Genomic DNA, 24,959 nt, shown 5'->3' on the forward strand with positions numbered 1-24,959 from the left:
ACTGTGGTTTGTAATGTACTGTGTAGCGCAAATGTCTTGATACCGCAGGCTGTTGATGTTGCTATCCAGTCTGCAGATCTCTTGCATGCCCCCATACATTTTTCCTTCACCAAACTTGACTGATTTCTTTGAGAATCTTGTGTTCATGCGGGTTCCAATAGGTCTTCTGCAGTATTTGTGATGATTGGGATGCAGTTCAACAGATTTATTGGAAAAATTTACCTGACACGTTTCCAACTGATCAACTAGAAGTCGAGTTATTATTTGTTGCTTACAACTGGTATCGACGACAAAACTTCTGTTAGGTAGTGTACAAATGCATGAATTTCAATTACTGTTCACAACGGGTTACCTTTATCAGATTTAAGAGCACATATTGCCCAAACCAGATTACAAAAAAAAGGCTTCATGTGGTTTTTGTTGCACATATTATTAAGAAAACCCGATGCACATTTCCATGCAGTCTGAATGGCGCTCAAGACAGACATCATGTTTAATTGTGTATCTAGTTTATTATCATCACTGAGGATATCCGTTTGTTGCTTTGTCATTTGCCTGACACGTCTGTTTACACCTGTTGCACCTTTTGTCCTTGCGCGCCTTATAATTCAGACTTGCAAACGTGTATTTTGACTGTGCTAATAGCATATCTAACGTGACGTGAAAGGGTGAGAATGTGTGATTCACGGATGGAGAAGTCGTCCGCCTTGTTTCTCGACGCAAACAGTAATTGTTCAATAACATCAAATGAATGAATTAAATCCGCACTCGCCGCGCGCACCGACGGTTATCTAATTGCGCGCACACTCCGCAGACACGAGAGAGGAAAAACAAAACAAAAAAGACATGTTACATACATCAAACGTGTATATGTAGTAAAGACGCAGTTGAAATCCAGAAGGCTGGGAAATAGTGATGTATGTGCGGCGCGCGCGTCTCGGGGGTGTGGTGATGCTCGCGCTGTGAACTCACGCGAGCGCGGCGCTGAAGACTCAAGCACTCAGAGCGAGCGCGGACACCGAGCACCGGAGAACCGACAGCATGGCCTCGTCTCAGGGGAAGAGCGAACTCCGTTATGCGGACTGGATGTCTAGTTTACCGGACACCTTGCACGGTATTCCTCTTACCAACCTCGCCATTCCGGGTAAGCATCATTTTGTTTTTAAACGCGCTTATTAGAGGAACACTACATGTGGACCGTAAGAAATTGCTGAAGGCTACATATTTGTATAAATGAATTAAATATCTTGCTTGGGGTCGTATTATTAAATTACTTAACTGCCCTTTCAAAAAGTTACTAATATTTTGGTAAACTCTTATTGGTATGAATGCACATCGCAGTGAGGTCACCTATAAATCTAGATAGAATGGGTTAATTTTATGACATAAGCAATTATTGTGTGACTAATGGGTTGTCGGCATTCATTTCGCTCCAAACAAGCGAGTTTATAACAGTGTTAAAACGAGTGACAGAAATTAAATAGGACACTTGTTGCTCAGGGCTCGAAATCCGTCTCTGCGATGGATCAAGAGACACATGTGCCACAGCCTTGACCAGATTACATTATTACGAAATAACACAGAGATTATACATAGACCAGTGATGTGGTTAGATGACCAGCAAAGGAAAGTAAGCATAATTGCCTTCACACTGTTTTTGTTTTAGGGTTATTGGACACCTACAATTAAAATTGACAATAACCTACCATCATTTCCTTTAAACATTTCCTACACCTTTACAATTTTTATTCTGTAGCCTTTAGAAATAAAACAACTTGGAAAAATGTTTTTCACACTTTCTGTTACACAAATACGTTTATACTTATAATTCATAATTATTTTAAGAAATGTTAAATGAAACTATCTTTGGGGAACCCACTGTTCCATAGCATTGTTTTTTTTTATTTCATAGCAAAAAACACATTTTGTCATTGCTGGTATCTGTCAGTAACTAGCATAGAATATAAATACAACAACACAATATTAATATGGTTGTTGACCTAAAGGTTTTTGACACCTTTTTGGGGAATGAACCCTTTTCCCTAAAAAAAAATGTTTTGTTCATTGATGTTTTGACTTTAGTAAGATTGGCGACCATAGATGCTGATAAAAAAACTTTTATTTTTTTCACGAAATGTAGGACAATACAATTATTTGGGAGTTTTGAAACAGAAATTGGACATGTGTTTGGCATTGTCTATTTTCATGTAGCAATTAAAAAACATTGTCAGCATTTATTGTCGCAGCAAACATAACAAAGCAATCTGGACTTGTAAAAAATTGCACCTTCGTGCATGGTTAACACACTTTGCTTAAAGTGATAGTTCTCCCAGATATTAAATTTTGCTCTTTATTAACCCAGAGTGACTTTTTATTTTATTTAGTAGAACATTAAAGATGATGTTCAGCTGAAACTGTGATTCTTGGAGATTCATAAAATCCAAGTCAGTGACTAGCAGCACTTAGAGAGTCCAATAAATCATATACAGGCAAACCAAAATTGATACATTTGGTTCTTGACAATACACTACAGTCTTACAAGGCAAAACGATTGTTTTGTGTAAGAAACGACACATTCACTACATTATTACAGTACATTCACTGTCTTGGCAAATGGTCCTGAGTGCATTTAAAACAGTCTGGATGTTGACAGTTTTTGCATCCCTTTTTAAATGTAAGTTTCATCACCCAGGATATCAACAATGAATCATTTAGATCAGAGATGCCCAAAGTAGGGCCTGCAGGCCCAAGTTGGCCCATTTGTAATCTTTGATTTGACCAACCATTCCATCTGAAAAGAAAGTAAGAATGATGGAGAATGTCTTTCATCGTGTTTAATTTGACGTAAAATGTTTTGTTTGTTTTTTATTATTGCTGAGATACAAAAAAGCAAATGTTTCAATTAAATGTTTAAGTTAAAATGTAAATACTGTCACTTGACGGATAGCAGACTATGCAAAAGACATCGGCAAGCAAATCACAGCAAAAATGGGTGTATTTCCATTCATTATAAATGAGATTGTTCTTGTTTTTACTTTATTAAAACCATTATAAAATGTAAAAAAAACATATGAATTAATATAAAGCAAAGCTTTCTAGTTATTTTTAAATATTATAAAATAAATTAGAAAATCCGGCGGTTTATTCCACTGTGGCGACCGCAGATTAATAAAGGGACTAGGCCTAAAAGAAAATGAGTGAATAAAATTAGAAAATCCCCCATGACAACTATATTTACCTTCGGCCCACTAGCCACAATCAAGTTTGGTTTTTGGCCCTTCATAAGAAAGTTTTGGCACCCCTGATTTAGATGAACAATACAACATACTGGGTTGGTGAATAAGACATTATGCATTAGAAAGCTTGCACAACGGCCTATAATATATAAAGGTCCATGATAACATTTACTTTTACTCATTTAGCAGACACCTTTATCCAAAGCGACTTACATGTGTGGCTAAACAGTATATAAATGCTCTGACTGTGTTATGCTGTTAATGCTAAGTCAATGTTATTTTAAAACTTAGTGTTTGGACTAATGTTAGGATGCGTGTTCAGCACAGGGTTTTTTTTTTATCAAGTTTAGCATTTGTTTTTTGTAGTTTTCATTGATACTGGTACATTTTTTGAGGCCCTGCAGCATTTTAGTCAACGCTGAACACTCAGCATTTTTTCAGACTTTTAAAAAACACATACTGCACCAATCTGTGTAACTTTTGAGTCACATTGAATGAGGGGTGGGACAATACCAGGCAACTGCCAACAGTTAATGTGCTAAAGATTTGCAACTTGTAAAGGTGCTGTGGGGATACTCTGTATTATCCCCACCGACTTAAAAAATATACACTGCAAAAATTCTTACAGCTGATAGCTACAGCTAGAACAGCGCTCACATTTCTGCAGCATAAAAACACATTGGTGAACACGCAACCTCATGGGTTACATACTGTAGTTATGAATGGTATTACACTACCTGATAAAAGTCTTGTCGTCAATATCAGTTGTAAGAGCAACAAAAAATAACTTGACTTTTAGTTGATCATTTGGAAAAGTGACAGAAGGTAGATTTTTCAGATTAATCATCTGTTGAACTGTATCCTAATTGTCACAAATACTTGAGAAGACCTATTGGAACCCACATGGACCCAATATTCTCACAGAAATCAGTCAAGTTTGGTGAAGGAAAAATCATGGTTTGGGGTTACGTTTAGTATGGGGCATGCGAGAGACCTGCAGAGTGGATGGCCACATCAACAGCCTGAAGTATCAAGACATTTGTGCTGCCCATTACATTACAAACCACAGGAGAAGACAAATTCTTCAGCAGGATAGCGCTCTTTCTCATTCTTCAGCCTCCACATCAAAGTTCCTGAAAGCAAACAAGGTCAAGGTGCACCAGGATTGGCCAGCCCAGTCACCCGAGATGAACATTATTGAGCATGTCTGGGGTAAGATGGAGGAGGCATTGAAGATGAATCCAAACAATATTGATATACTATGGAAGTCCTACAAGAATGCTTCTTTTGCCATTCCAGATTTTTTAGTAAGTTATCTGGGACATTGAGAGATGTATGGATGCAGTCCTCCAAGCTACAAGGTTCAATGTACCTAATGTACATTATTTCTATTAAGTGACAAGACTTTTGTCTAAGCAAAGTCAGACCTTACTGTTCTAATTAAATAATTAAAAATCAAGCCATGATCATATTGTTTTAGATAAAAAAGCATAATCTAGAGGCCTTTCATTTAAGCCACTTCTGATACCAAATCATCAACTAGACGTCAAGTTATCATTTGCTGTTCCTAAAACTTGGATAGGTGACAAGACTTTTGTCAGGTAGTGTAATTTCGGTAACCGCCTGCCCCAAAAGCTGAAGCAATCAGTCCGGACAGCTTCCCATAATTAAACAGCTCTGTCCCTGATTTTAACCCTGTTCCAGATTGACCAATAGACCGACAAGCCACCTCCAAACAATGTGGCTAATCATCAGATATAGATTCTGATTTCTTGATCGCACTGTACAGTAAGTGCCCTGACTTACTGTATGAACTTACAACCTAATTTGCATAATTAGCATGGATGGCTGAAGTGGAGAGGGATGCCTCAAGTGACTGATAGTCCATATTTATCATTACAGTAGTAGTGCTGAAGCACGAGCCTATTTAAAAGACAACTTGACCCAGTGCCATCGTCACGTTGTTGTTAAACTTTTGTTAGACGGAGTTGTCTGCGAGGCTGTGGGTGGGTGATGAAAAGTTGTAGTGTAGCAGCTGTTTATCAAAAGGCTGTAAACGAATTAAGTCACGGGTAAGATTTCTGGACTCATACCACTCCCACACAGATCTCTTGCAAATCTGTGAGCGTTTGCGTTGCTCTCACAATATGCAGTTAAGATTAAAGCACAAAAGACTTTCTGTCTGTCCATCCATCCATCCATCCATCCATCCATCCGTGCGTCCGTCTGTCTGTCTGTCTGTCTGTATATTATCAGTCTGTCTGACTGTCTGTTTATCTATATGTCTATCTGTCTATCTACCTATCAATCAATCAGTCTTTCTGTCCATCCATCCATCCATCCATCCTACTGTCCGTTTATCCGTCCGTCCTTCTATCCAGCCATACATCCATCTGGCTATCTATCTATCTATCTATCTATCTATCTATCTATCTATCTGTCTGTCTGTCTGTCTGTCTGTCTGTCTGTCTGTCTGTCTGTCTGTCTGTCTGTCTGTCTGTCTGTCTGTCTGTCTGTCTGTCTGTCTGTCTGTCTGTCTGTCTGTCTTGTCTGTCTGTCTGTCTGTCTGTCTGTCTGTCTGTCTGTCTGTCTGTCTGTCTGTCTGTCTGACTGACTGTCTGTTTATCTATATGTCTATCTGTCTATCTACCTATCAATCAATCAGTACTTCTATTCATCCATACATCCATCTATCTATCTATCCATCTATCTATCTATCTATCTATCTATCTATCTATCTATCTATCTATCTATCTATCTATCTATCTATCTATCTATCTATCTATCTATCTATCTGTCTATCTGTCTATCTGTCTGTCTGTCTGTCTGTCTGTCTGTCTGTCTGTCTGTCTGTCTGTCTGTCTGTTATCAGTCTGTCTGACTGTCTGTTTATCTATATGTCTATCTGTCTATCTACCTATCAATCAGTTAGTCTTTCTGTCCATCCATCCATCCATCCTACTGTCCGTCCGTCCGTCCGTCCAATCTCTTCATCAGCAATATAATTCTACATCCGTTCATTCATTCATAGTGCTCTGACCCATTGCTTAACCCACTGGCAATGTGTTATTTTTATAATTTATTTATTTTTCAGTTTAGCTGTAGGCTTACACAGATATAATTAGAGTAAGCAATGGTCATTTTAGCTCCTCTGGATCAATTCCTAAAACATAATCATTGATCCTTCGCCTTTGTCTCATGCATATTTCAGTAGTGCTTTATTTCAGCCTGGGGCACTTTTGCTCTCATGCCGTCATATTGTCAGGCTGCTGGAGGTTTAAATGATCCTTCAGAAAAAAAAGAGCATTTTTAGTTTTTCTGAAACCTTCTTAATGCATTTAGTTTCATTCCAAGTCTGTCAAGGCAGCATGAAGCCAAAATCGACCTATTTACTTTCTTAATGTGTGGTTTTCTGTGTTATGCTGCAGGTTATTCTAGAGCATGTTATTCAACACATTTTCACTGACTGATGTTGCTTCAGTTGTGCTCACTGTCAAAAATATTATTAACCAATAGAGTGCAACAGTGCCCATCCACATTTTTTTTTTCTCAGCAGCCTTTGTTTCAGAGGTATTTGTCCCCACAGGGATATAAAAAGGTCTTTTCTAAAGCAATGAACTGAAGTAACCCACTACAAGGTGAATCATAACATGGAGTTTTAAGCCAAAAATATATTGAATATCAAACAAAGAAATACATGTGCAGCACTGTGTACTTATAAAAAATAATAGCTTGAACACTATTGCTTACTGAAATAAAAAAAAATAGTGAAGAAACGGAACTAACCATAAGTATTTACACTTACCAACAATTTATTAGTGTCACCTGTTCAATTGCTCATTACCATAAGAAAATAACCAGCTTATAACTTGGCTGCAACTCATTTGCCATTAATATACACTATAAGACAGGATCTGTTATGTCTTTCATGCTGGTTTATATAGACCATTTCAGTGTGGTCATGTCATTGGCCCATGAACATTTCCTGGCGGTTATCAAACTATTTTATAACTGCAACAAGAGGCAATTCAATAAATATTATTTATCAATATGTGACTATTTTTGGATTCTCGGAAGCTATAGAAAATAAAAATCTAAAACAGGAAATACATTGGCGCCATTGTTTTTGTTTGCATCCCTCAAAATGGTCTATAAAGTAAACAGAGCCTTTTTTTTTGGCCTGATTTGTTTATCAGTGTGCTAATTGGTGGAGGTCTAGCAGAATCATTGGTATTGGAGTTTTTCTGCTAGGAAATGAACTGTTTAATCTGACTATAAAATAAATAAACAAATTTAAGTATTAGTGTTTAATTTACACCACTAGAGGGCACATATTCGCAACAAACAAAGATGTATTTTGATGATGGCATGCCATATTCATATTCATTACATCCTACAGGACTCCTGCAGAAATTATGTTCATGGATGAGTTAAGGTTTACAAAATATTTACTGTGGTAGTATAAAGCAGAGTAAAGTTGTGCTCACACTGCACTTTATTCCCTGTGACTTCCATTGATTTGGATTCTATTGTGCCAAACTGCAAACGAAAGCTCAGACTAGTTTACAGTTTTCTGCATTCAGAAGTTCAAGCTTGGTGAGCACGTGTGAGACTAATAGATAATCAGAACTTGACCTCTCTGTATAGAAATGTAAAATCTATCATTTTATCAGTGTCACATTATCTTGTTTATCTCGTCACTTTTTCACAGTATCATGACAGAATTTTGGGTCACTCGTTAAAATTGCATAATTCTCTAGAACATTTGAACATTCTTCTAAACATTTGGAATAATTTAAGTACATTAGGCAGCAAAATATATGACACTGTACTAGTTATTTTACGATAGATTAATAAAAAAAGTATTTAACAACCTTATAGTTTACTGTATGTCTGTCTTTCACATTTATCTTTGGTATGGTCAAAAATCACTTTCCCTGTGGAGAAAATAAATGGGATTTATGACAGTTCTATTTTCACCAAATTCACTTTTTGTCTGGCTCTGTTTTGGTACAATACACAGACTTTTCTCAATCCAATATAACATACAGTTGAAGTCAAAATTATTAGATTTTAATAGAATTAATAAATATTAGAATTTTTTTTTTCAAATGTTTCCCAGATGATGTTGAACAGAGCAAGGACATTTTCACAGTAATTCTTTTAATATTTTTTTCTTCTGGGGAAAGTCTTAAATGTTTTATTTTGGCTAGAATTAAAACAGTTTTTAATTTCTTATAAACCATTTTATGGTCAATATTATTAGCCCCCTTAAGCAAATTTTTTAATCGTCTACAGAACAAACCATTGTTATAAAATGACTTGCCTAATTACCCTAACCTGCCTATTTAACCTAATTCTGACTTCAACTGTACAATATAATATCCTAAAATAAAATCTCATCTAATCTCACTTTACTTGAAAGCAAATCACATTTAAAAAGCAAAATTCATTACAAATAGCCAGGCCTTTAGCAAAAAAAAAAAAAAAAAAATTCTAATAAAAATTCCTTGCAATACAATCTTTTTTGAAAGCCGCCTGCTTCAAACGCCATCAAAGTCGATTTGTGAGCATATTACAGGCCATCATTGAGCCTGATATTTTTAAGCCCTGCCGCTCAGAAACTCTGTGTCTGTGCCACCTCCTGTGGTGTGAAGGTCAGTGCTCGCGTTAAGAGAATCTAGAGTGTCTTTTATTTCCTCAATCGGAACTCTTTTTATAGTCCTTCCAAATTAAGAGGCTCAAGAAATCATTGTAGCCTCTCAAACCTCTTCTCAGATTAAAGATTTGACTGGATGCAACTCAATTGTTTTCTTGCAGCATCAGTATTGGCAGTCTGTGTTCCAAAGGAGCAATTTTGAAAAATGCTCATAGCCAGATTAGCATTCTTCAAAAATCTTGTAAAAGAAAAAAGAAACTCATAAAGGTTTAAAAGCACATGAGAGAAAATGATTAAGTAAATTTCATTTATTTAACCTTTTAGGGTACTGTTGTCAACTCAGACATATTGCTTACTCTCTTATGATGTCAGAAAACTTTACATTCATGAGAAAACACGGAAACACCACCCCTTGAGCAATCAAGTGGGACTTAAATATACCATAGAGGAATATATTTAGAAAGAGCTTGATTAGCTGGTTCAGGTGTGTTTAATTGGGGTTGAAGCTAAAATTGGCAACGCGGTGGTGCAGTGGGTAGCACGTTCGCCTCACAGCAAGAAGGTCGCTGCTTCGAGCCACGGCTGGGTCAGTTGGCGTTTCTGTGTGGAGTTTGCATGTTCTCTCCATGTTCGTGTGGGTTTCCTCCAGGTGCTCCGGTGTCCCCCACAAGTCCAAAGACATGTGGTATAGGTGAATTGGGTAAGCTAAACTGTCTGTAGTGTATGTGTGAATGAGTGTGTATGGATGTTTCCCAGTCATGGGCTGCTGCTGGAAAAGTGTCCACTGCGTAAAATATATGCTGGGTAAGTTGGCGGTTCATTTCAGTGTGGTGACCCTAGATTAATAAAGGGACTGAGACGAAAAAAAATGAATGAAAGAATATATATAAATTCTAATAAATATGATTGATAAAATTAGGGTGACACGGTGGCACAGTGGTTAGCATTGTCGGCTCACAGCAAGAAGGTTGCTGGTTTAAGCCTCGGCTGTGTCAGTTGGCATTTCTGCGTGGAGTTTGCATGTTGGTGTGGTTTTCCTCCGGGTGCTCTAATTTGAATAAGCTAAATTGGCTGTAGTGTATGTGTGTGTGAATGTGTATGGATGTTTCCCAGTACTGGGTTGCAGCTAAAAAGAGCATTCACTAAGTAAAACATATGCTGGATACATTGGCGGTTTATTCCGCAGTGACAACCCCTGATGAATAAAGGGAGTAAGCTGAAGGAAAATGAATGAATGAATAACAAGATTAATTTGGATGTTAGGGTTTACAGATTTCAATGCAAGTGGGAGAAGCCTCACATTATGGTTGTCACAGTGGGAGATGACAACATTGAGGATCAACACTGTTCATGTACCGCAGGGTAAGATTATATAAAAATATTGTTTATAATAATTTGTTACATTTATATAGGACTTTTCTCAGCACTTAATATGCTTTATGAGTTTCGAGCAGGGAAGCTACTCAATAACCACCACCAGTTTTGTTTGGATTTGGAAATCAATTTACCCTAGTTCAAGATACCTGGATTAAGTTTTGCAAGTTACCCTAAGCACATACTGTAGCTTACCATTTTTGGAATATGAACATTAGGACTGAATAATTAATTGAAGGTGATTGTTGTGTACCAACATTTCAGATGGTTGTTTGTAAGTCTAGTTATCTAATCATCAACTAAAGCCAAAACACATGTCTTTTGCACATAGTTTTGAATCCACACACATCTTTGTATTTCCATTTTTTTAAGGTGGTATCATCAAATACACTTAAAAAAAAACAAGCAGAAACGTAGATAATGGTACATTAACCGGAAGCTGCTAAGTCTTTTTTTTTTAATATATTTACGTTATACAATTCCAACTGAAACTGAATAATGAGTAGGCCTGCGGGTTTCTTTTTGCACATCATTCTCTAGTAGCAAACTAATGGTAAGGGAGGCATGGTTAAAAATATTGACATGGAATGAAATGGTGAGACTTTGATGGAAGATTACCAAAATTTTTTTTTTACTTAGAATGACAGACTAATTTTGTGCATTATAGCAAAATAAATACCGTTCCTGTTGATTATGTACCTTATATTTTTCATTTTTAAAGCACAAATACAATTAAACAATGAGCTTCGAATCTTCCAATGTTTTTTATGCTGTATAAACCTAAATATGAGTATTGATAAAGCATGGGATGATAACCGATTTTAAGGTATACTATGCTTTGGAAAAAGTCAAGTTTTTAAAATTGCCAAACTTTTCTGCTAAACCATTCCTAAAGTATGTGTAAGATTTTTTATTTATGTTTACGTTTACATTTTGTGTTTGTTTGTTTTTTAAAACAACTCTATCTTCAACAAAAAATATCTCCAAAGATGCCGTTTTAAATTGTACAGAAATCGTTTTTTTACGTGTTTACTGCGCCAAAATATTTGAAATGTTTCTCAAAATAAAATATGTTGTGTTCAAAGAGAAAAAAAAAATGTTTTATTTACCAAGACATTTCGAAGAATATGTTTTAAAGCAGTAATTACAATACCGTGAAACCATGATATTTTTATCCAAGGTTATCTTACTGTCAGACATTTCTACTGGCCTGTGTAGTATTGATGCAACTGATCCTCAAAAAATAGTAAAAATCTTGTTGACGTTGAACAGTGTTTTTGTGTGTAATGAAATAATGTGCCTTTCTGAGCATCTTAGAGAAATGTTTTCTAGCAGAGAAAATCTTTTGCGTGGGTCTGGCACTACTGTGCTCTGCTGGATGGCTGTCTTGATGAGGGCATCACCCTTTTACACTTGGCATTGTCACCTGCTCTGGCAGAGCGATTGTGCAAGTGTGACAGTATAAGTAGACACCGCTGCTTTATCAGGCACCTGTATGCTTGGAAAATGCGCAGTGTTGCAAATCAGAGAATTTGGTCTCATTAGTGGTTTATGGAGAGCCATAATTGATATTCATGCTTCAGCTGTCATATTTTTCATAAGGGGATGCGCCTCTGCCCCTTAATCATAGTTAGCGTGTAATCAGCTTTTGAGTTGCAGCCAATGGCAGACACTGTAGGAACAGAAAAATCTGTGTTGTGCCTTTCACATTTGTTGATCTTAATCATGTATTTTTATGCTATGCAAATGTAAACATTAAGCACTGGAAATTGTGCTGAGTAAAACTTGATGACATCACACTGTGGTTCAACACTATTGTGTAAATATATTACAAATAACAAGGACTAGCTTCTATTTGAATATATTTTAACCCCAAATCTGAATTTTCTGCATAATTTTCTCAGTCTTTGACTATGTGTAAATGGCTATATTTATTCCCTTTTCATACCTACGTTTTATAAGGCTTTAAGATTTTAGTTTTTAAAAAGATTCAATGACTTAATACTGCAATTTTTTTTTTTTTTTTTTTTTTTTTTGAAAATACACATGTTCCCTTGGACAGGGCCTTTAATGTCTCATGACCCTACAGAAATCATTCTAATCTGAGGATGTGATGCTCAATTTTTAATTAAACCTTTAAAAGAACTAACAGCAACATTTTTACCCTTTCATAATGTTTAACAAAAAAATAAGTTCATTTTTACTGGTGATTTACATGTTTTTTTTTTTTTTTATAATTTATAGCTAACTATTAGCTGGTGAATTCCAGCTAATATTCAGTTAAATAATTGTGTTTGTCACAATCAGTTTGTAAAGTCATTTTGTATTGATTTACTTAAAAAATACCCCAATTTATATTAAGTGTCCTTAACTAATATACCTACTTGCACTGAAATTAATCATTTGTTACAATTACTGTGTAAATACGTTTTTATAATGTACTTATGCCTGATTAAATACATGCATGTAATTACATCTTTATTTAATTTCTGTACCTACACTAATTAAGTAATTAACTAATTACTAATTAAGTAATTAAAAGTAATTAACTTCTGTAGTTACACTTTTGATCAGGGGTGTTTTTAGGGATTTGGGGGCCCTAAGCAGTTGCAGCCATGGGGCCTAACAGTCCTACTGCTCTTTTTTGACAATCCATGCCAAAGCGCAGGGCACAAAAGCATTGAGGGCATGTCAGAATCCACTTTGCTATTTTAAGGACGGAAAAAGTCGCTTTACGCAGTGGCGCATGGTCTAACAGGGTTGAGCTTATTCTCTTAATGAGTTCTAGGTGTGTTTTGAGAATAATCAGAGTCTTATCTCCCATTCCCTTTAAGAGTCAGTTGCATCTCACCATAGCACATTTGCTATTTACATGGCGGACTTTGTAAGTGGAAAAACTGAGCGCTTTATTAGCAAGAAAGCAGTTAAATAGAGCATTTACAGTGCAAGAATGAGACATGAGCCTCCTCATTATTTACTTTCACTTTCACTCTCATGGATAGGGAAACGTGTTGTACGCACTGACATCCATTTATACATAATTCATTTTGTTTGTTAAGCACAAAGATTTGTTTCAAAACTATTTTTAAATTCAGTTCTAATTTCCAGCAAACAAATAAATGAGCAATAGCCTAACAACGAAGTGTGGTCAAAAAAACAGATATATATGAGTTATATCCAAATATACATACTATGCCCCATATGGTCTAAAACCTGACAGGTGGGTAAATCTAAGCTTGTTTTTTATAAAACAAATGTAAATATGCAAATAATAAATAATACTACCAATCATAATAACATTATACAAAAGCAAATTGTTATGAATAAACTGAAAAAGCCCCTTGAGATGAAGAAGGCATGGAGGCAGTGGTTTTTATATTTATGTAAGCTAGAAAATGATAATTTTTGTAATATTTTAATCCTTTAATTATTTTTGATTTGTAAATATATTTGCATATTACTGTACATCCTGTGTGTATAAAGCAATGTTTAAGCAAGGTGCACAAATAATGTGGTCTGCACTGGACTTTTAGACCTGCTTTGATCCGGTCTATTGAACAGTGTATTTTAGTTCCTCAAAATAGCAATGCGCCAGCAATGTGTCTCAACACACCTCCTTTTTTAGACCAGAACGCATATGGGCGCACATATGAGCGCAAATGAATTTGCTATTTAAACAGCGTGCTGCAAAACGTCAAAACGACTCTGAGCTGAAACTAACAAACACTAACAAACAACAAATCCGTTGCACCTTGCGCCGCGGGTGTATGATAAAATGCACCCCTTTGTAGTTTTATAAATTTTTTATTTATTTATTTTGCTGGGTTTGTTTTCTTATATCACTGAATCTTCTTTTTTATGTTTTATCTTAATGACATCTCTACATTTTAGGTAATTTGTTTTCTTAAAATGAATTTACAAGTAAAAAAATTCATAAATCGAAAATAATAAATTGTTTTTAAAATGGAATCTTTACCTGACTTGACTACTGAACTTCTCCATGATTGAGGTGTACAGTTAGACAAAATTCCAAAATCCAAATTTCCTGAGGCCCTAAGCGGCTGCTTACTTTACTAATTGGTCAAATCTGCCCCTGCGGTTGACCATACCTAACACCTTATCTCAGCCATAAACCTATCCATACCAAATCTATCACTAACCCTACTTTTATTACACCTCAAAAGCATCAGAAGTGTTCTCCAATACATTATGAACACAGTGAGTTCTTAGTATCTATTGTTTGATACAAAAACTTATAGTTAAGGCCACTTAATATAAAGCGTAGTAGTATATTAAAAACAATACAAATATTTTTTTAAAGTACTACAAAAAAAAAACTCACTTTATTTTGTACAAAAAATTTAAGTGTCTGTATGGAAAAATCAGGGACTGTAAGTAATGTGTAAACTCTATTTTTAATGTATATTGCATGTGTAATAATTATGTTTGTAGTTAATAAAAATGGGGTTAGCTTTATAGTTATTTATATGCAAATAATATAATATAATATAATATAATATAATATAATATAATATAATATAATATAATATAATATAATATAATATAATATAATATAATATAATATAATAAATCCTAAAATTAAAACTATAATTGTTTTTTGCTGTATGACTATTGAAAATGTTTTCAGTTCAAAACCGAAGCCCTGCTAGTTATCTTGCCCTATTTTTCATACATTATGGTATCTGTAATCCCACCTATTCACTAATGAAGAATCTGTGGGATTATGTCACTATAAAGAGCTTTTTGTAGATGAGCTGCGGTGAGGCTTGGAAATCTAACAGCAGTGGTATGTATGAAGTGCTCTTGTCAGGTCTAGACGCTTGACCTTGGGGCAGCAGGAGAGCAGAGACTGCCATCAAAACTCAGCTGCTTTGCCAAGTCCTTCTCTTGTTCATGTACAACACCCACGGCCAGCTATTGACTAAACTCTTTTATTCCAAAGTCCCTTTAAGGCAAGTCATTCCACTCAGTGGCCATTTTTAAAAATATGGGAAACATCAAATTCTCCAAAACTGTTTGCAAAGCTTATACTATTAGAGTTCACACTTGGAATCATCACTGAAATGAAATCAGTGTTTTTATCTGCTCATATCATGACAACAAAAGCATTTTTTAAGTTGAACATGCTTAAATGCAGACACGCATTAAGGGAATTAATTCACAACACCAACCATCTTTATGGTTGTTTCTTGAGAATGCAATCAGATTGGATCCTGTCCAACAAACAGCGCAATACTGTAAGGAAGCATAACATATCACTATCCTCTGAATAATGCCACGTCAGATTGTCCTGGTCTTCTAAGGTAATTTCCAACTTAATCCTGATGGCAAATCTTCCAACATAATGACAGCGACCTCCTTGTTTACAATGATGTGGGCTTTCATGTATTCATATGCTTGATGTCATGTGATTTGCATTTGAATGCTTGAGGTGGGAATTCATTATAGATAATGAGATCAAATGCAAAAGGCTACCTAGCATTAATTTCAGACAGATTACAGAACCAAAGAACAATTGTTTTCAGATGGAGCTACAAGCTTTATGTAGATATTTAAATTAAAATAAAAAAAATTCAAATTTCGATGTCAGTAAAGCAAGTAATTGTTGAGATTCAGCTTTTTTCCCCCTTACGTTTGCAGACCCCATGGGGCTCATAACTATCAAGCAGTAGAAACTAATGTCAGGAACATGTGGTGGAATGAGCTTTTCCTCTGAAGAATTGACAGTCCACTATGTGTCGATAAACTTGATGATTGGCTAGTTCATTAAAAGGTGGGACATCCTTCACTAGAGCAGCCATATGTGACCTAATCCAGCAAAATGAGTCAGAATGACCCTAATGTCAAAACTGAGATTTTGGTATCATTGGGAATAAGTTTTAAAATGATATCCTATTCAAAGTCCAACCCAGGCTTATTCTAATTATGTACCCCTATATACTGTACATTTCTGGAAAACACCAAGTACATCCCTGGAGCTATGTGTTTTTTTTTTTTTACAGTTTTTGGTTTTGCAAATTCGCCAGAGGCCGCTGTGTATAATATTTTAGAACTCAAATATCTCTCGAGAGTGCAATTCGCACATGCTCTTCTTGCGTAAATCCACCAGAGGCCGCTGTTGACTGAATGACTGACTTACTGACCGATACAATTACCAGACTCGAACCCCATTGTCATGGTCAACTCCGCTCTGCCTCTCAAATCCTTTAACGTACATTACGAGCCACTGGACAAACTGGTAATAGTGGAAAAGTCGTCCACATGGTGATGATTGGTCATCTGGTAACCGTGAAAAGGAACAACGTCATACCGCCACGTAGGGTTCGTTTTAAAGACAAATGCAGCCCTATGTACTTCCAGCTACATAATTCGGGTTCTTCAAAAATGTACATATATAAGGCTACATTTTCAGAATTAGCCTTGGTTGTTAAAGTCATATCTTGAATAGTTTTGAAAAGTTTTTTTTTTTTTTTTTTTTTGCTGCTATCCTTCAAAATACATTTCATTTAAAAGGATAAACAATTTATTTTACAATTTGTATATTTTGTATATATACAAATGCTATTACAAATAGTTACTAAAATCAGAAATATTTAACAGAGGTGCTGCATTTTTAACAGTTATAAAGAATTCATAATGGAGATACCAACAATTAAAGATTGTGTTCAAATAAATCTCATAATGAGAGTTAGAGAGGCCATAAACAGATGGATCTCATTCATTCTTTCATTCATTTTCTTTTGTCTTAGTCCCTTTTATTAATTTGGGCTTGCCACAGTGGAATGAACCACCAACTTTTACATCATATGTTTTACACAGCGGATGCCCTTCCAGCTGCAACCCATCACTGGGAAACACCCATACACATTCATTTACACACAAACACTACAGATAATAAAGCTTACTCTATTCACCTGTAGCGCATGTCTTTTGACTGTGGGGGAACCCAGAGGAAACCCACGTGAACACGGTGAGAATGTGCAAACTCCACACAGAAATGCCAACTGACCCAGCCGAGGCTCGAACCAGCAACCTTCTTGCTGTGGAACTATGGAACTATGCTCCTAACTACAGCTCCAGAGGTGTAGTTGCAAGCACAGAAGTCTGCATTGCAGTTTGTGAATGTTTGTTGGAACGATGAATTTGGGAAATGTCAAACCAACAAACTATGTTTGTAATGTCGAAACTTGCGACCGTAGTTGGCTAACCATTGTTTTCAGAAACGCACCCTAGAACAGTGCTTTATGTAATATTCATTATTTGACTGATTGCACATATGCCGCTAGAGACCATAAAAACAAAAATAAGCAAACCCCAATGTTAGCACCAGACAATTGTTCTTTGAAAATGATTTTAATTGCCCATTTTTCTTTTCTCTCATCTCTCACTTACTCTTCATAGCAAAGCATTGCTTTTGATGTCTACCCAAATGTTGCCTGTGATGAGGTGTAGGATTTAGTTTATTTATTTATTTTCTGACAGATCGCACACTCACACGCACAGCCACATGCAAAATGATTCCAATTACTCAGAGTTCCACTAGTGGCATGAGAAATCGTAATGGCTTCAAACCTCAAAGGCACCGTTTGCTCGCGTCTGATTCATCTTTAAATCTGTCCATCCATCCAATTGTTCATCCATTAATCCTGCACTTTAGACCCAAAGAGAGGATTTTTAGCAGGCCGTGTCTCAATAAACAAGATAAATGGAAAAGATTAAGTGACCAGACGTGAAATTGCACAGTCACCATGGGGAAAAGAGTCGCTTTTTTTCCTGTAATGATGACTTATTTCCTGCTGAACCAGGAGGCCCTCCCTTGTGGTAGACAGTGACATGTCAATCTTCTGTGATAAGTAGTTACAGAATTACCCAAGGGATCACAGTGAATCTGCTGTAAGTGTTGCTGCTGCTGTTTTTATTTTTACATTTTTTTAGCATGACTAGCATGTCACTGCAGTGTGCAATATTGGACAGGCAACCCAGGGAGATTTTGAAAGATCATTATGGATTATAATTCATGCTAGATTTCATTCACATGACCAAAAACACAATAAATCCTTAGAGGCTTAGCTTCATAGGTGTCATTTAGTAAAGCCGTGAACAGGTGTCTTGTGGCCTAGTTGTTACATTTAAATTTTTCTGACTTTTTATTTGTTGTTAGTAATTATTCATTCATTCATTCATTTTCAATTTCAGCTTAGTCCCTTTATTAATCAGGGGTTGCCACAGTTGAATGAACTGCCAACTTATCTAGCATATGTTTTACACAGAGGCCCTTCAAGCCGCAACCCAGCACTGGAAAAACATTAATATTGTTATACTGAACTTTATTAGTTTGTTTTTAGCTCCATTTTATAAAACGGTTACAAGTTTTAAGCACAAAAACATGCCTTTTAAACATAATAATAATAATAATAATAATAATTCCTTACATTTATATAGAGCTTTTCTGGGCACTCAAAGCGCTTTACACACAATGGGGGGATCTCCTCATCCACCACCAGTGTGCAGCATCCACCTGGATGACGCGACGGCAGCCATTTTGCGCTAGACCGCACACCACACACCAGCTGATTGGTGGAGAGGAGATAGCGATGAAGCCAATTGGAATATGGGGATGGTTAGGAGACCATGATAGACAAAGGCCAGTTGGCAGATTTGGCCAGGATGCCGGGGTTAAACCCCTACTCTTTTCGAAGGACATCCTGGGATTTTTAACAACCACAGAGAGTCGGGACCTCGGTTTAATGTCTCATCCGAAAGACGGCGCTCACTGAGCAGTATAGCATCCCCGTCACTATACTGGGGCATTAGGACCCACACAGACCGCAGGTTGGGCGCCCCCTGCTGGCCTCACTAACACCACTTCCGGCAGCAACCTAGCTTTCCCATGTGGTCTCCCATCCAGGTACTGACCGGGCGCAGCCCTGCTTAGCTTCAGTGGGCGACCATGTGAGAGTTGCAGAGAGCTAGCTGTATCACAAAGAAACTAGCTTTACAACATTTATAAATATATCAAAAATAAATAGTTCAGTTTTTTAATTAAAAATGAAAACATTATTTATGGAATAAACTTTCAAGCTATATGAAATGAACTTTTAAGATTTTTGGGGTCATTTATAAGCCCTACTTTTCATGTGCTTTGCTTTTGAAATGATTTTTGAAAATAATAAAAATACTATTATATAAAAATGTAAAAAACATTTCTTGCCAAAGTTCAAAATTATTGTGCCCAAAGCATAAAAGATGACTTTTTATGACTAATTTAATCTATACATGTAACAACCAACTACAAGAACACCATATTAATGAACTACTATCCCTAGCATGCTTGGTGCGCACACCTGTTCCTGATATCATACTGATTGCTCACACATTGCTAGCGTTGCATCATGGACTGATTCCTGAACTATTTATGCATCCCACATTACTCAGGCCCAACTCCAATTCTATTTTTGTACCCCTAGCCCTTCTCCTTTCCTGCAAAATTTACCCCTAAGAAAATAGACACTACTACAGCATCTGCACACGCTATTATACGTCCTCGCGAGCTCCTACTTCATATGAGATTGACGATGGTAACTGCTGAATTATTCCAGTTGGGTTGTTTTTTGGTATTTATCTTAAGGAAATCACTAACAGCAACGATATCATGTTATCATAACTATAATGTGGAAATAAGATCGTAACTGTACTGTGTATTTACACTGTGGCCATATTCATATATCTAGACACACAAAAACAACATAAGCGTTATACCAGACACTGTAAAAGGTCATTCACAGCCACTAGACTTTTCTGACAGGGTATTTGAGTGTTATCAAGTGTCAGATGTAAAAGTATGTTGTGGGACTGCTGTGCAGGAGTTATTATTAGGGATTATAGATGCCAAAATTTTAGAATTTTAGTGTTTTTATTTTTAACTATGACGGTAAAACACAGACGCTGTTCTGATTGTATTAAAAATATGCTTGTTTGTTGTAAAAATTCATAATAATGACAAATAATAGTACTTTGTAGAATTGGGTAAGTAGAAGGGCTAAGAATTGGGATTGGGCCTTTGTCTTGGTTTTCTGTTAAGAACTGCTACATTGTGGTTTTCCTATGTCCTGATTCCTGTGTTTTGTTTCTAACCTTCCCAGTGTTCCTAGCCTTGTTTATGTTTAGTTTCTTTGCCATGTTTTTTATGACCTATGCCTGTACCCAGATTACAATTATTGGATCACCATTACGTTTTTTTGTGCTTCTGTAGATGACCTTCTGCCTTTACAACAAATCATAATAAACTGCACATAGATCTGCACTTCGTTGACCCCCGACAATCTTGTGACAATACGAATAGCACAAATAGCCTATTTTAAAACCAATTTCTATTGTATTATTGAAATTCATTTGTACCAAATTAGTGCTGGCATAAATCTATGCAAATAATCACATCCAAAATAAAGGTTTGCTTTGATATGTGTGTGTAATGTGAAAATTTTTTTTTTTTATAAAATAAATTATGTTATTATTTAAATACACCACATGCAAACATGTTTTTGAGAAAAAGTTAATTTATATTAAGGTTAATTTAGGGTTGTGTTGGTCTGAAGATAGCAACAAATCGCACCAAACATTTCTTGCACTTCAGTGCGCTGTATAGGGTCCCTTATGTCAAAACAAACTTTTATTTTGGATGGAATTAATCACAATTAATCTTTGCCCAGCACTTATGTATATAACAATTTTTATTTTTTTATTTGTGCCATACTCAAGTGACTGTATTATATACTGCAGTTTACTTCATATTCACAATCATTACGAATACCTGTTTTTTTTTTTGTGTAAAGGTTTTTGAACAATAATAAGAACCATAATATAATCATAATAACAATAAACTCTAAAATTCAACATTTTCAAGCAGTGACGGAAAGTCTGTGTCCTCTCAAAAAGATAATTTATAGTTGTGAAAATAATTTCAGCATTGCATGCTTCAAAAACAGAAATGAGTCTTTGATTCGCTCTAATGTTCTTCTTCTCAGAGGTTCAGAGGTGAAACATGAGCCCAATCAGTCACTTCTATTTTGTTAAACGGTCCATTTTCCCAGAAATAATTTGCCTCAAACCCTCCTAATATCAGCTCAGTGCATCTCAAAGCAGGATCTCATAACAAGGAGACACTCCTTTGCATTTAGCTGAAGAGCTATTAGAAAGCTAAATAAATGCATTGGGTCCTCATGGAGCTATGTTGTTTAGGCCTGTTGAATTTTACTCTCTTTCATACAGTACGTCATTTTTCTAAGTAGTCGCCTTTTTCACCACTAGAAGGTGCTTATTCAGAACAAAGAAAGATATAGTTGAGAAGAAGCAGCACTGCACTGTCAGCACTGTAATTGCATTTTATGCTGTTCAGCCTTATAATCTTAAAATGTCAGCCAAATCCCCTATTTGGTCAATACTTTGGACATTACGCTAGAGAATCATTCAAATACTAGCTCTAAAGTGATGTTTGTAAAGTAGCAACGGTTTCTGCTGTTCTGACGTCAGCTACAGATGTGAATGAGTGGCAGCAGAAAGTAGTTCCTCGTACAAAAGGGTTTTTAGACTCTCCATGTTTGATTTTCTTTTTTAAATACACAATTCTACAGTCAAACTGTTGTATAAATGCAATATCGCACACATAGCTGTGCGATGTGGCTGTATTTCATCACTGGTGGCACACATGCCAATGCATGCCTCCTGCCAGTGCCGATATACACCCATATCGCACTGCTACGAATGTGATATTGCTCAATTATTTCTCTGGATTTGAACATTATTTGAAACATTTAGACTAATGTAAGTACTCAAGTCAGCAACATTTTTTTTTGTTTTTTTGTTTTTGAAAATCCTAAATATTGTGCCTTTAAATTTTTCATAATTTTTTTAGGGAATAGTGAACCTGCAAAAAAAATATCCTGATTATTTACTCAACCCTATAGTGGTATGAGTATGTGCTAATTATATGCTGTGCACTTTCATCTCTGTAACAAAATAAACATACAACAATGACAAGAAAACAGCAGTTAAGAAAGACTCATGTGGCATGTTTCACATACTTTTTGCACACAACATGCACTATTGGTCAAGAGTTTTGGGTTGTTTTTTCGTGTTTTTTTATTATTATTCTGTTTATCAATGCAACATTTATAACACGTAAAATTGTTATATACTTATTTATTAAATATTTATTTATTACTGATTGTATGTTGTTTCAAATGAAATCATTAGTATAGTCATTATTGCTTTTATTATCGTTACCATTAATAATAATATTAATAATAAGAACAATAATAATTAATATTAGTAAGATTTCGAAAAGATCATGTGACTCTAAAGACTGTGATAAACATGAAAATTTCTCATTAAAATCACTGGAATAAATTATTAAATGATACAGTAAACTACTTTTTTAACAGTTATTTTATAGTGCAATAACATTTCACTATTTAACTATTTGTACTGTGTTTTTAGGGATGAGCTTATTTTAAAACATTTAAAAATTCTACTGACCCCAAACTTTTGACTGGTAGTGTAGATTTTAATAGCACGTTTGCAGAATCCAATTAAAATACTTTACATTTTTTAGTTGAATCAAATGAGTGTTTCTAGTCATCCCAACTTACATCAATCAAACTGAATACAAATATAATGTTAAACTTTGTATAACTTAAAAATAATAACATAAAAACATTTGTTGTCATTACCATTTTCATATAATTTTTTTACAGTGTGGATGATTGGTGTCGCTTAAGTTCTTGCAAGTCTCATAAATTTTGACAGAACTAGTCTCATTCATACAGAACCCTGGAAGGGACGTAGTGGAGGAGAAAAAAATTGGCTGGGTAAAAAAAAAATGATTGGTGAAAAACAAAAATGGGTGGGAGGAAAATATATATTTCTAAGATTTTGCCTTCTCTCGCAAAGTTTTGCGTTCCCTCAAAGATGTTTTGCGTTCTCTTGCAAAACTATTTCTCCACAAACACTTCCTGTTCACTTTACTCACGTAAACCCTCCCGTTTTTGCCGAAACTTTCCCATATTTTACCATTCTATCCCACTTTCTTTACATTAAATCTGTGAGTTGATCGTCGCCTTTCATACTATATGCAACCTCTGAACCAGTGAATGCATGTATAAGCGCTGACTGACAGATGCGCTCCGTACAATAAACTGATCCCAGATCAGCGTCTGTACGCTTCCAAAAAAAAGAAAAGACATTAATTTGGGTTACCTGGGGGGCAATTGTTTACTAAAAGATCTTTAATATATGGGTGAATAAATCCTTGAAGAAGAAAGAAAAGTTGCTTTTAATTAGTTATAGGCCCACACAGAGATTTTCCGCAGATTTCTGCAGATTTTTAGCCCATTATTAATTCTGTTTATTTGCTTGAGTAAATGTGTAAATCTGAATTTATTCAGTTTTTATTCAGTAATTTATTACTTTTTATTCAATATAATAAGGTTTTATTTATGATACTCCGCTGGATACTCCTAAAATAATTCCGCAGAAATCCAAAGACTTTTACCAAAATTCTCAGAAGAAATAGCAAAAAACGTCTGCAGATTCCGTCTGGCCCTGGTTATATATAATATAATGTAAAACAATAAATAATGTTATAAAAATGTAATAAAAAGAGGTCGCTTCATAGAGTATAAATGAGAAAACATGCTAAAATAGTAATGCATTATGCTGTGTATTTTCATAAAAAACAGATTTGCAATTACACTCACGTCTCACCTCCCTTCACAGTCTGTGATGCAGTGAGACGCACATGGTAATTGCGTTCACAGAGACTTTCCTCCATTTCCACGTACCAGAAGATATTACCTATGTCAAGGAGAGAAATGAGACATATACTGTTACTCATTAATCTGAATTTGACAGAAAGTAACAGTTACAAAGTCTGTATATTTCCATCCGTCCATCTGTTTAATGAGCATTCATTAGCTATATGACATGTTATTGTCATAATAGAGACAGATTGTCACAGAACAGGGAAAGGAGTAGCAAATCTGTAAGGGGTTGTAAATATGGCAAGCCATTTTAACATTTAATTGTATGAGTATGAGTGTGTATGGATGTTTCCCAGTACTGGATTGCAGCTAGAAATGTATCCACTGTGTAAAACATATGCTGGATAAGTTGGTGGTTCATTCCGCTGTGGTGACCCTGATAAATAAAATGACTGATCCTATTGAAAATAAATAAATGTATAAAGCAGGGGTTCTCAACCTTTTTCACTTCGCGTCCTACTTCTTTCTCCGATCAATTTTTGAAGGCACACCTGTCTGACATTTTCTCTAAAATGTTTGTATGAAATGTTTGTGTGTGTGTGTGTGTGTGTGTGTATGCGTGTGTGTGTGTTTGTGTGTGTGTGTGTGTATATACTGTATGTATATGTATATATATATATATATACATATATATATATACTTAACTTACTTCCATTTTATATGTATGCAATTTCCCTTATTTTTCCCATAATTTTATGTATGCATTAGTTTTATATAAGTTTATACTGAATTCTATGCAATGAACATGCAAACACTGCAAAATATTTGTTAATATATAAATGGAAAATAGCAAACTCTACTGACTGGCTTTTCCCATATAGAATTTCAGGGTATTTACATTGCAGAAATTGA

At 35.5% G+C, this 24,959-nt stretch overlaps 1 protein-coding gene and 1 long non-coding RNA gene across 3 annotated transcripts in view; one reads left to right on the plus strand and one right to left on the minus strand.

The window, feature by feature from the left end:
• The first annotated feature begins 998 nt into the window (after positions 1–998).
• Positions 999–24,959, plus strand: part of plcxd3 (phosphatidylinositol-specific phospholipase C, X domain containing 3) — a 41,701-nt gene continuing 17,740 nt past the window's right edge. Inside the window, 1 exon segment of one of the 2 annotated variants that reach the window (NM_001014300.1) lies at positions 999–1,144. In NM_001014300.1, coding sequence (NP_001014322.1) covers positions 1,042–1,144 — 103 coding nt within the window. In that variant the 5' untranslated portion in view covers positions 999–1,041. 2 annotated transcript variants of the gene reach the window in all.
• On the minus strand, positions 2,874–9,133 carry LOC147842727 (uncharacterized). Its single transcript, XR_015498104.1, has 3 exons — positions 8,069–9,133; positions 5,848–7,992; positions 2,874–5,802 (listed from the first exon to the last, which is right to left on the minus strand). It is a non-coding gene; the product is annotated as an uncharacterized LOC147842727 (long non-coding RNA).

This window comes from Danio rerio, chromosome 8 (assembly GCF_052040795.2).
Source record: "Danio rerio strain M-AB ecotype USA chromosome 8, GRCz13ab, whole genome shotgun sequence".
Lineage (NCBI taxonomy): Eukaryota > Metazoa > Chordata > Actinopteri > Cypriniformes > Danionidae > Danio > Danio rerio.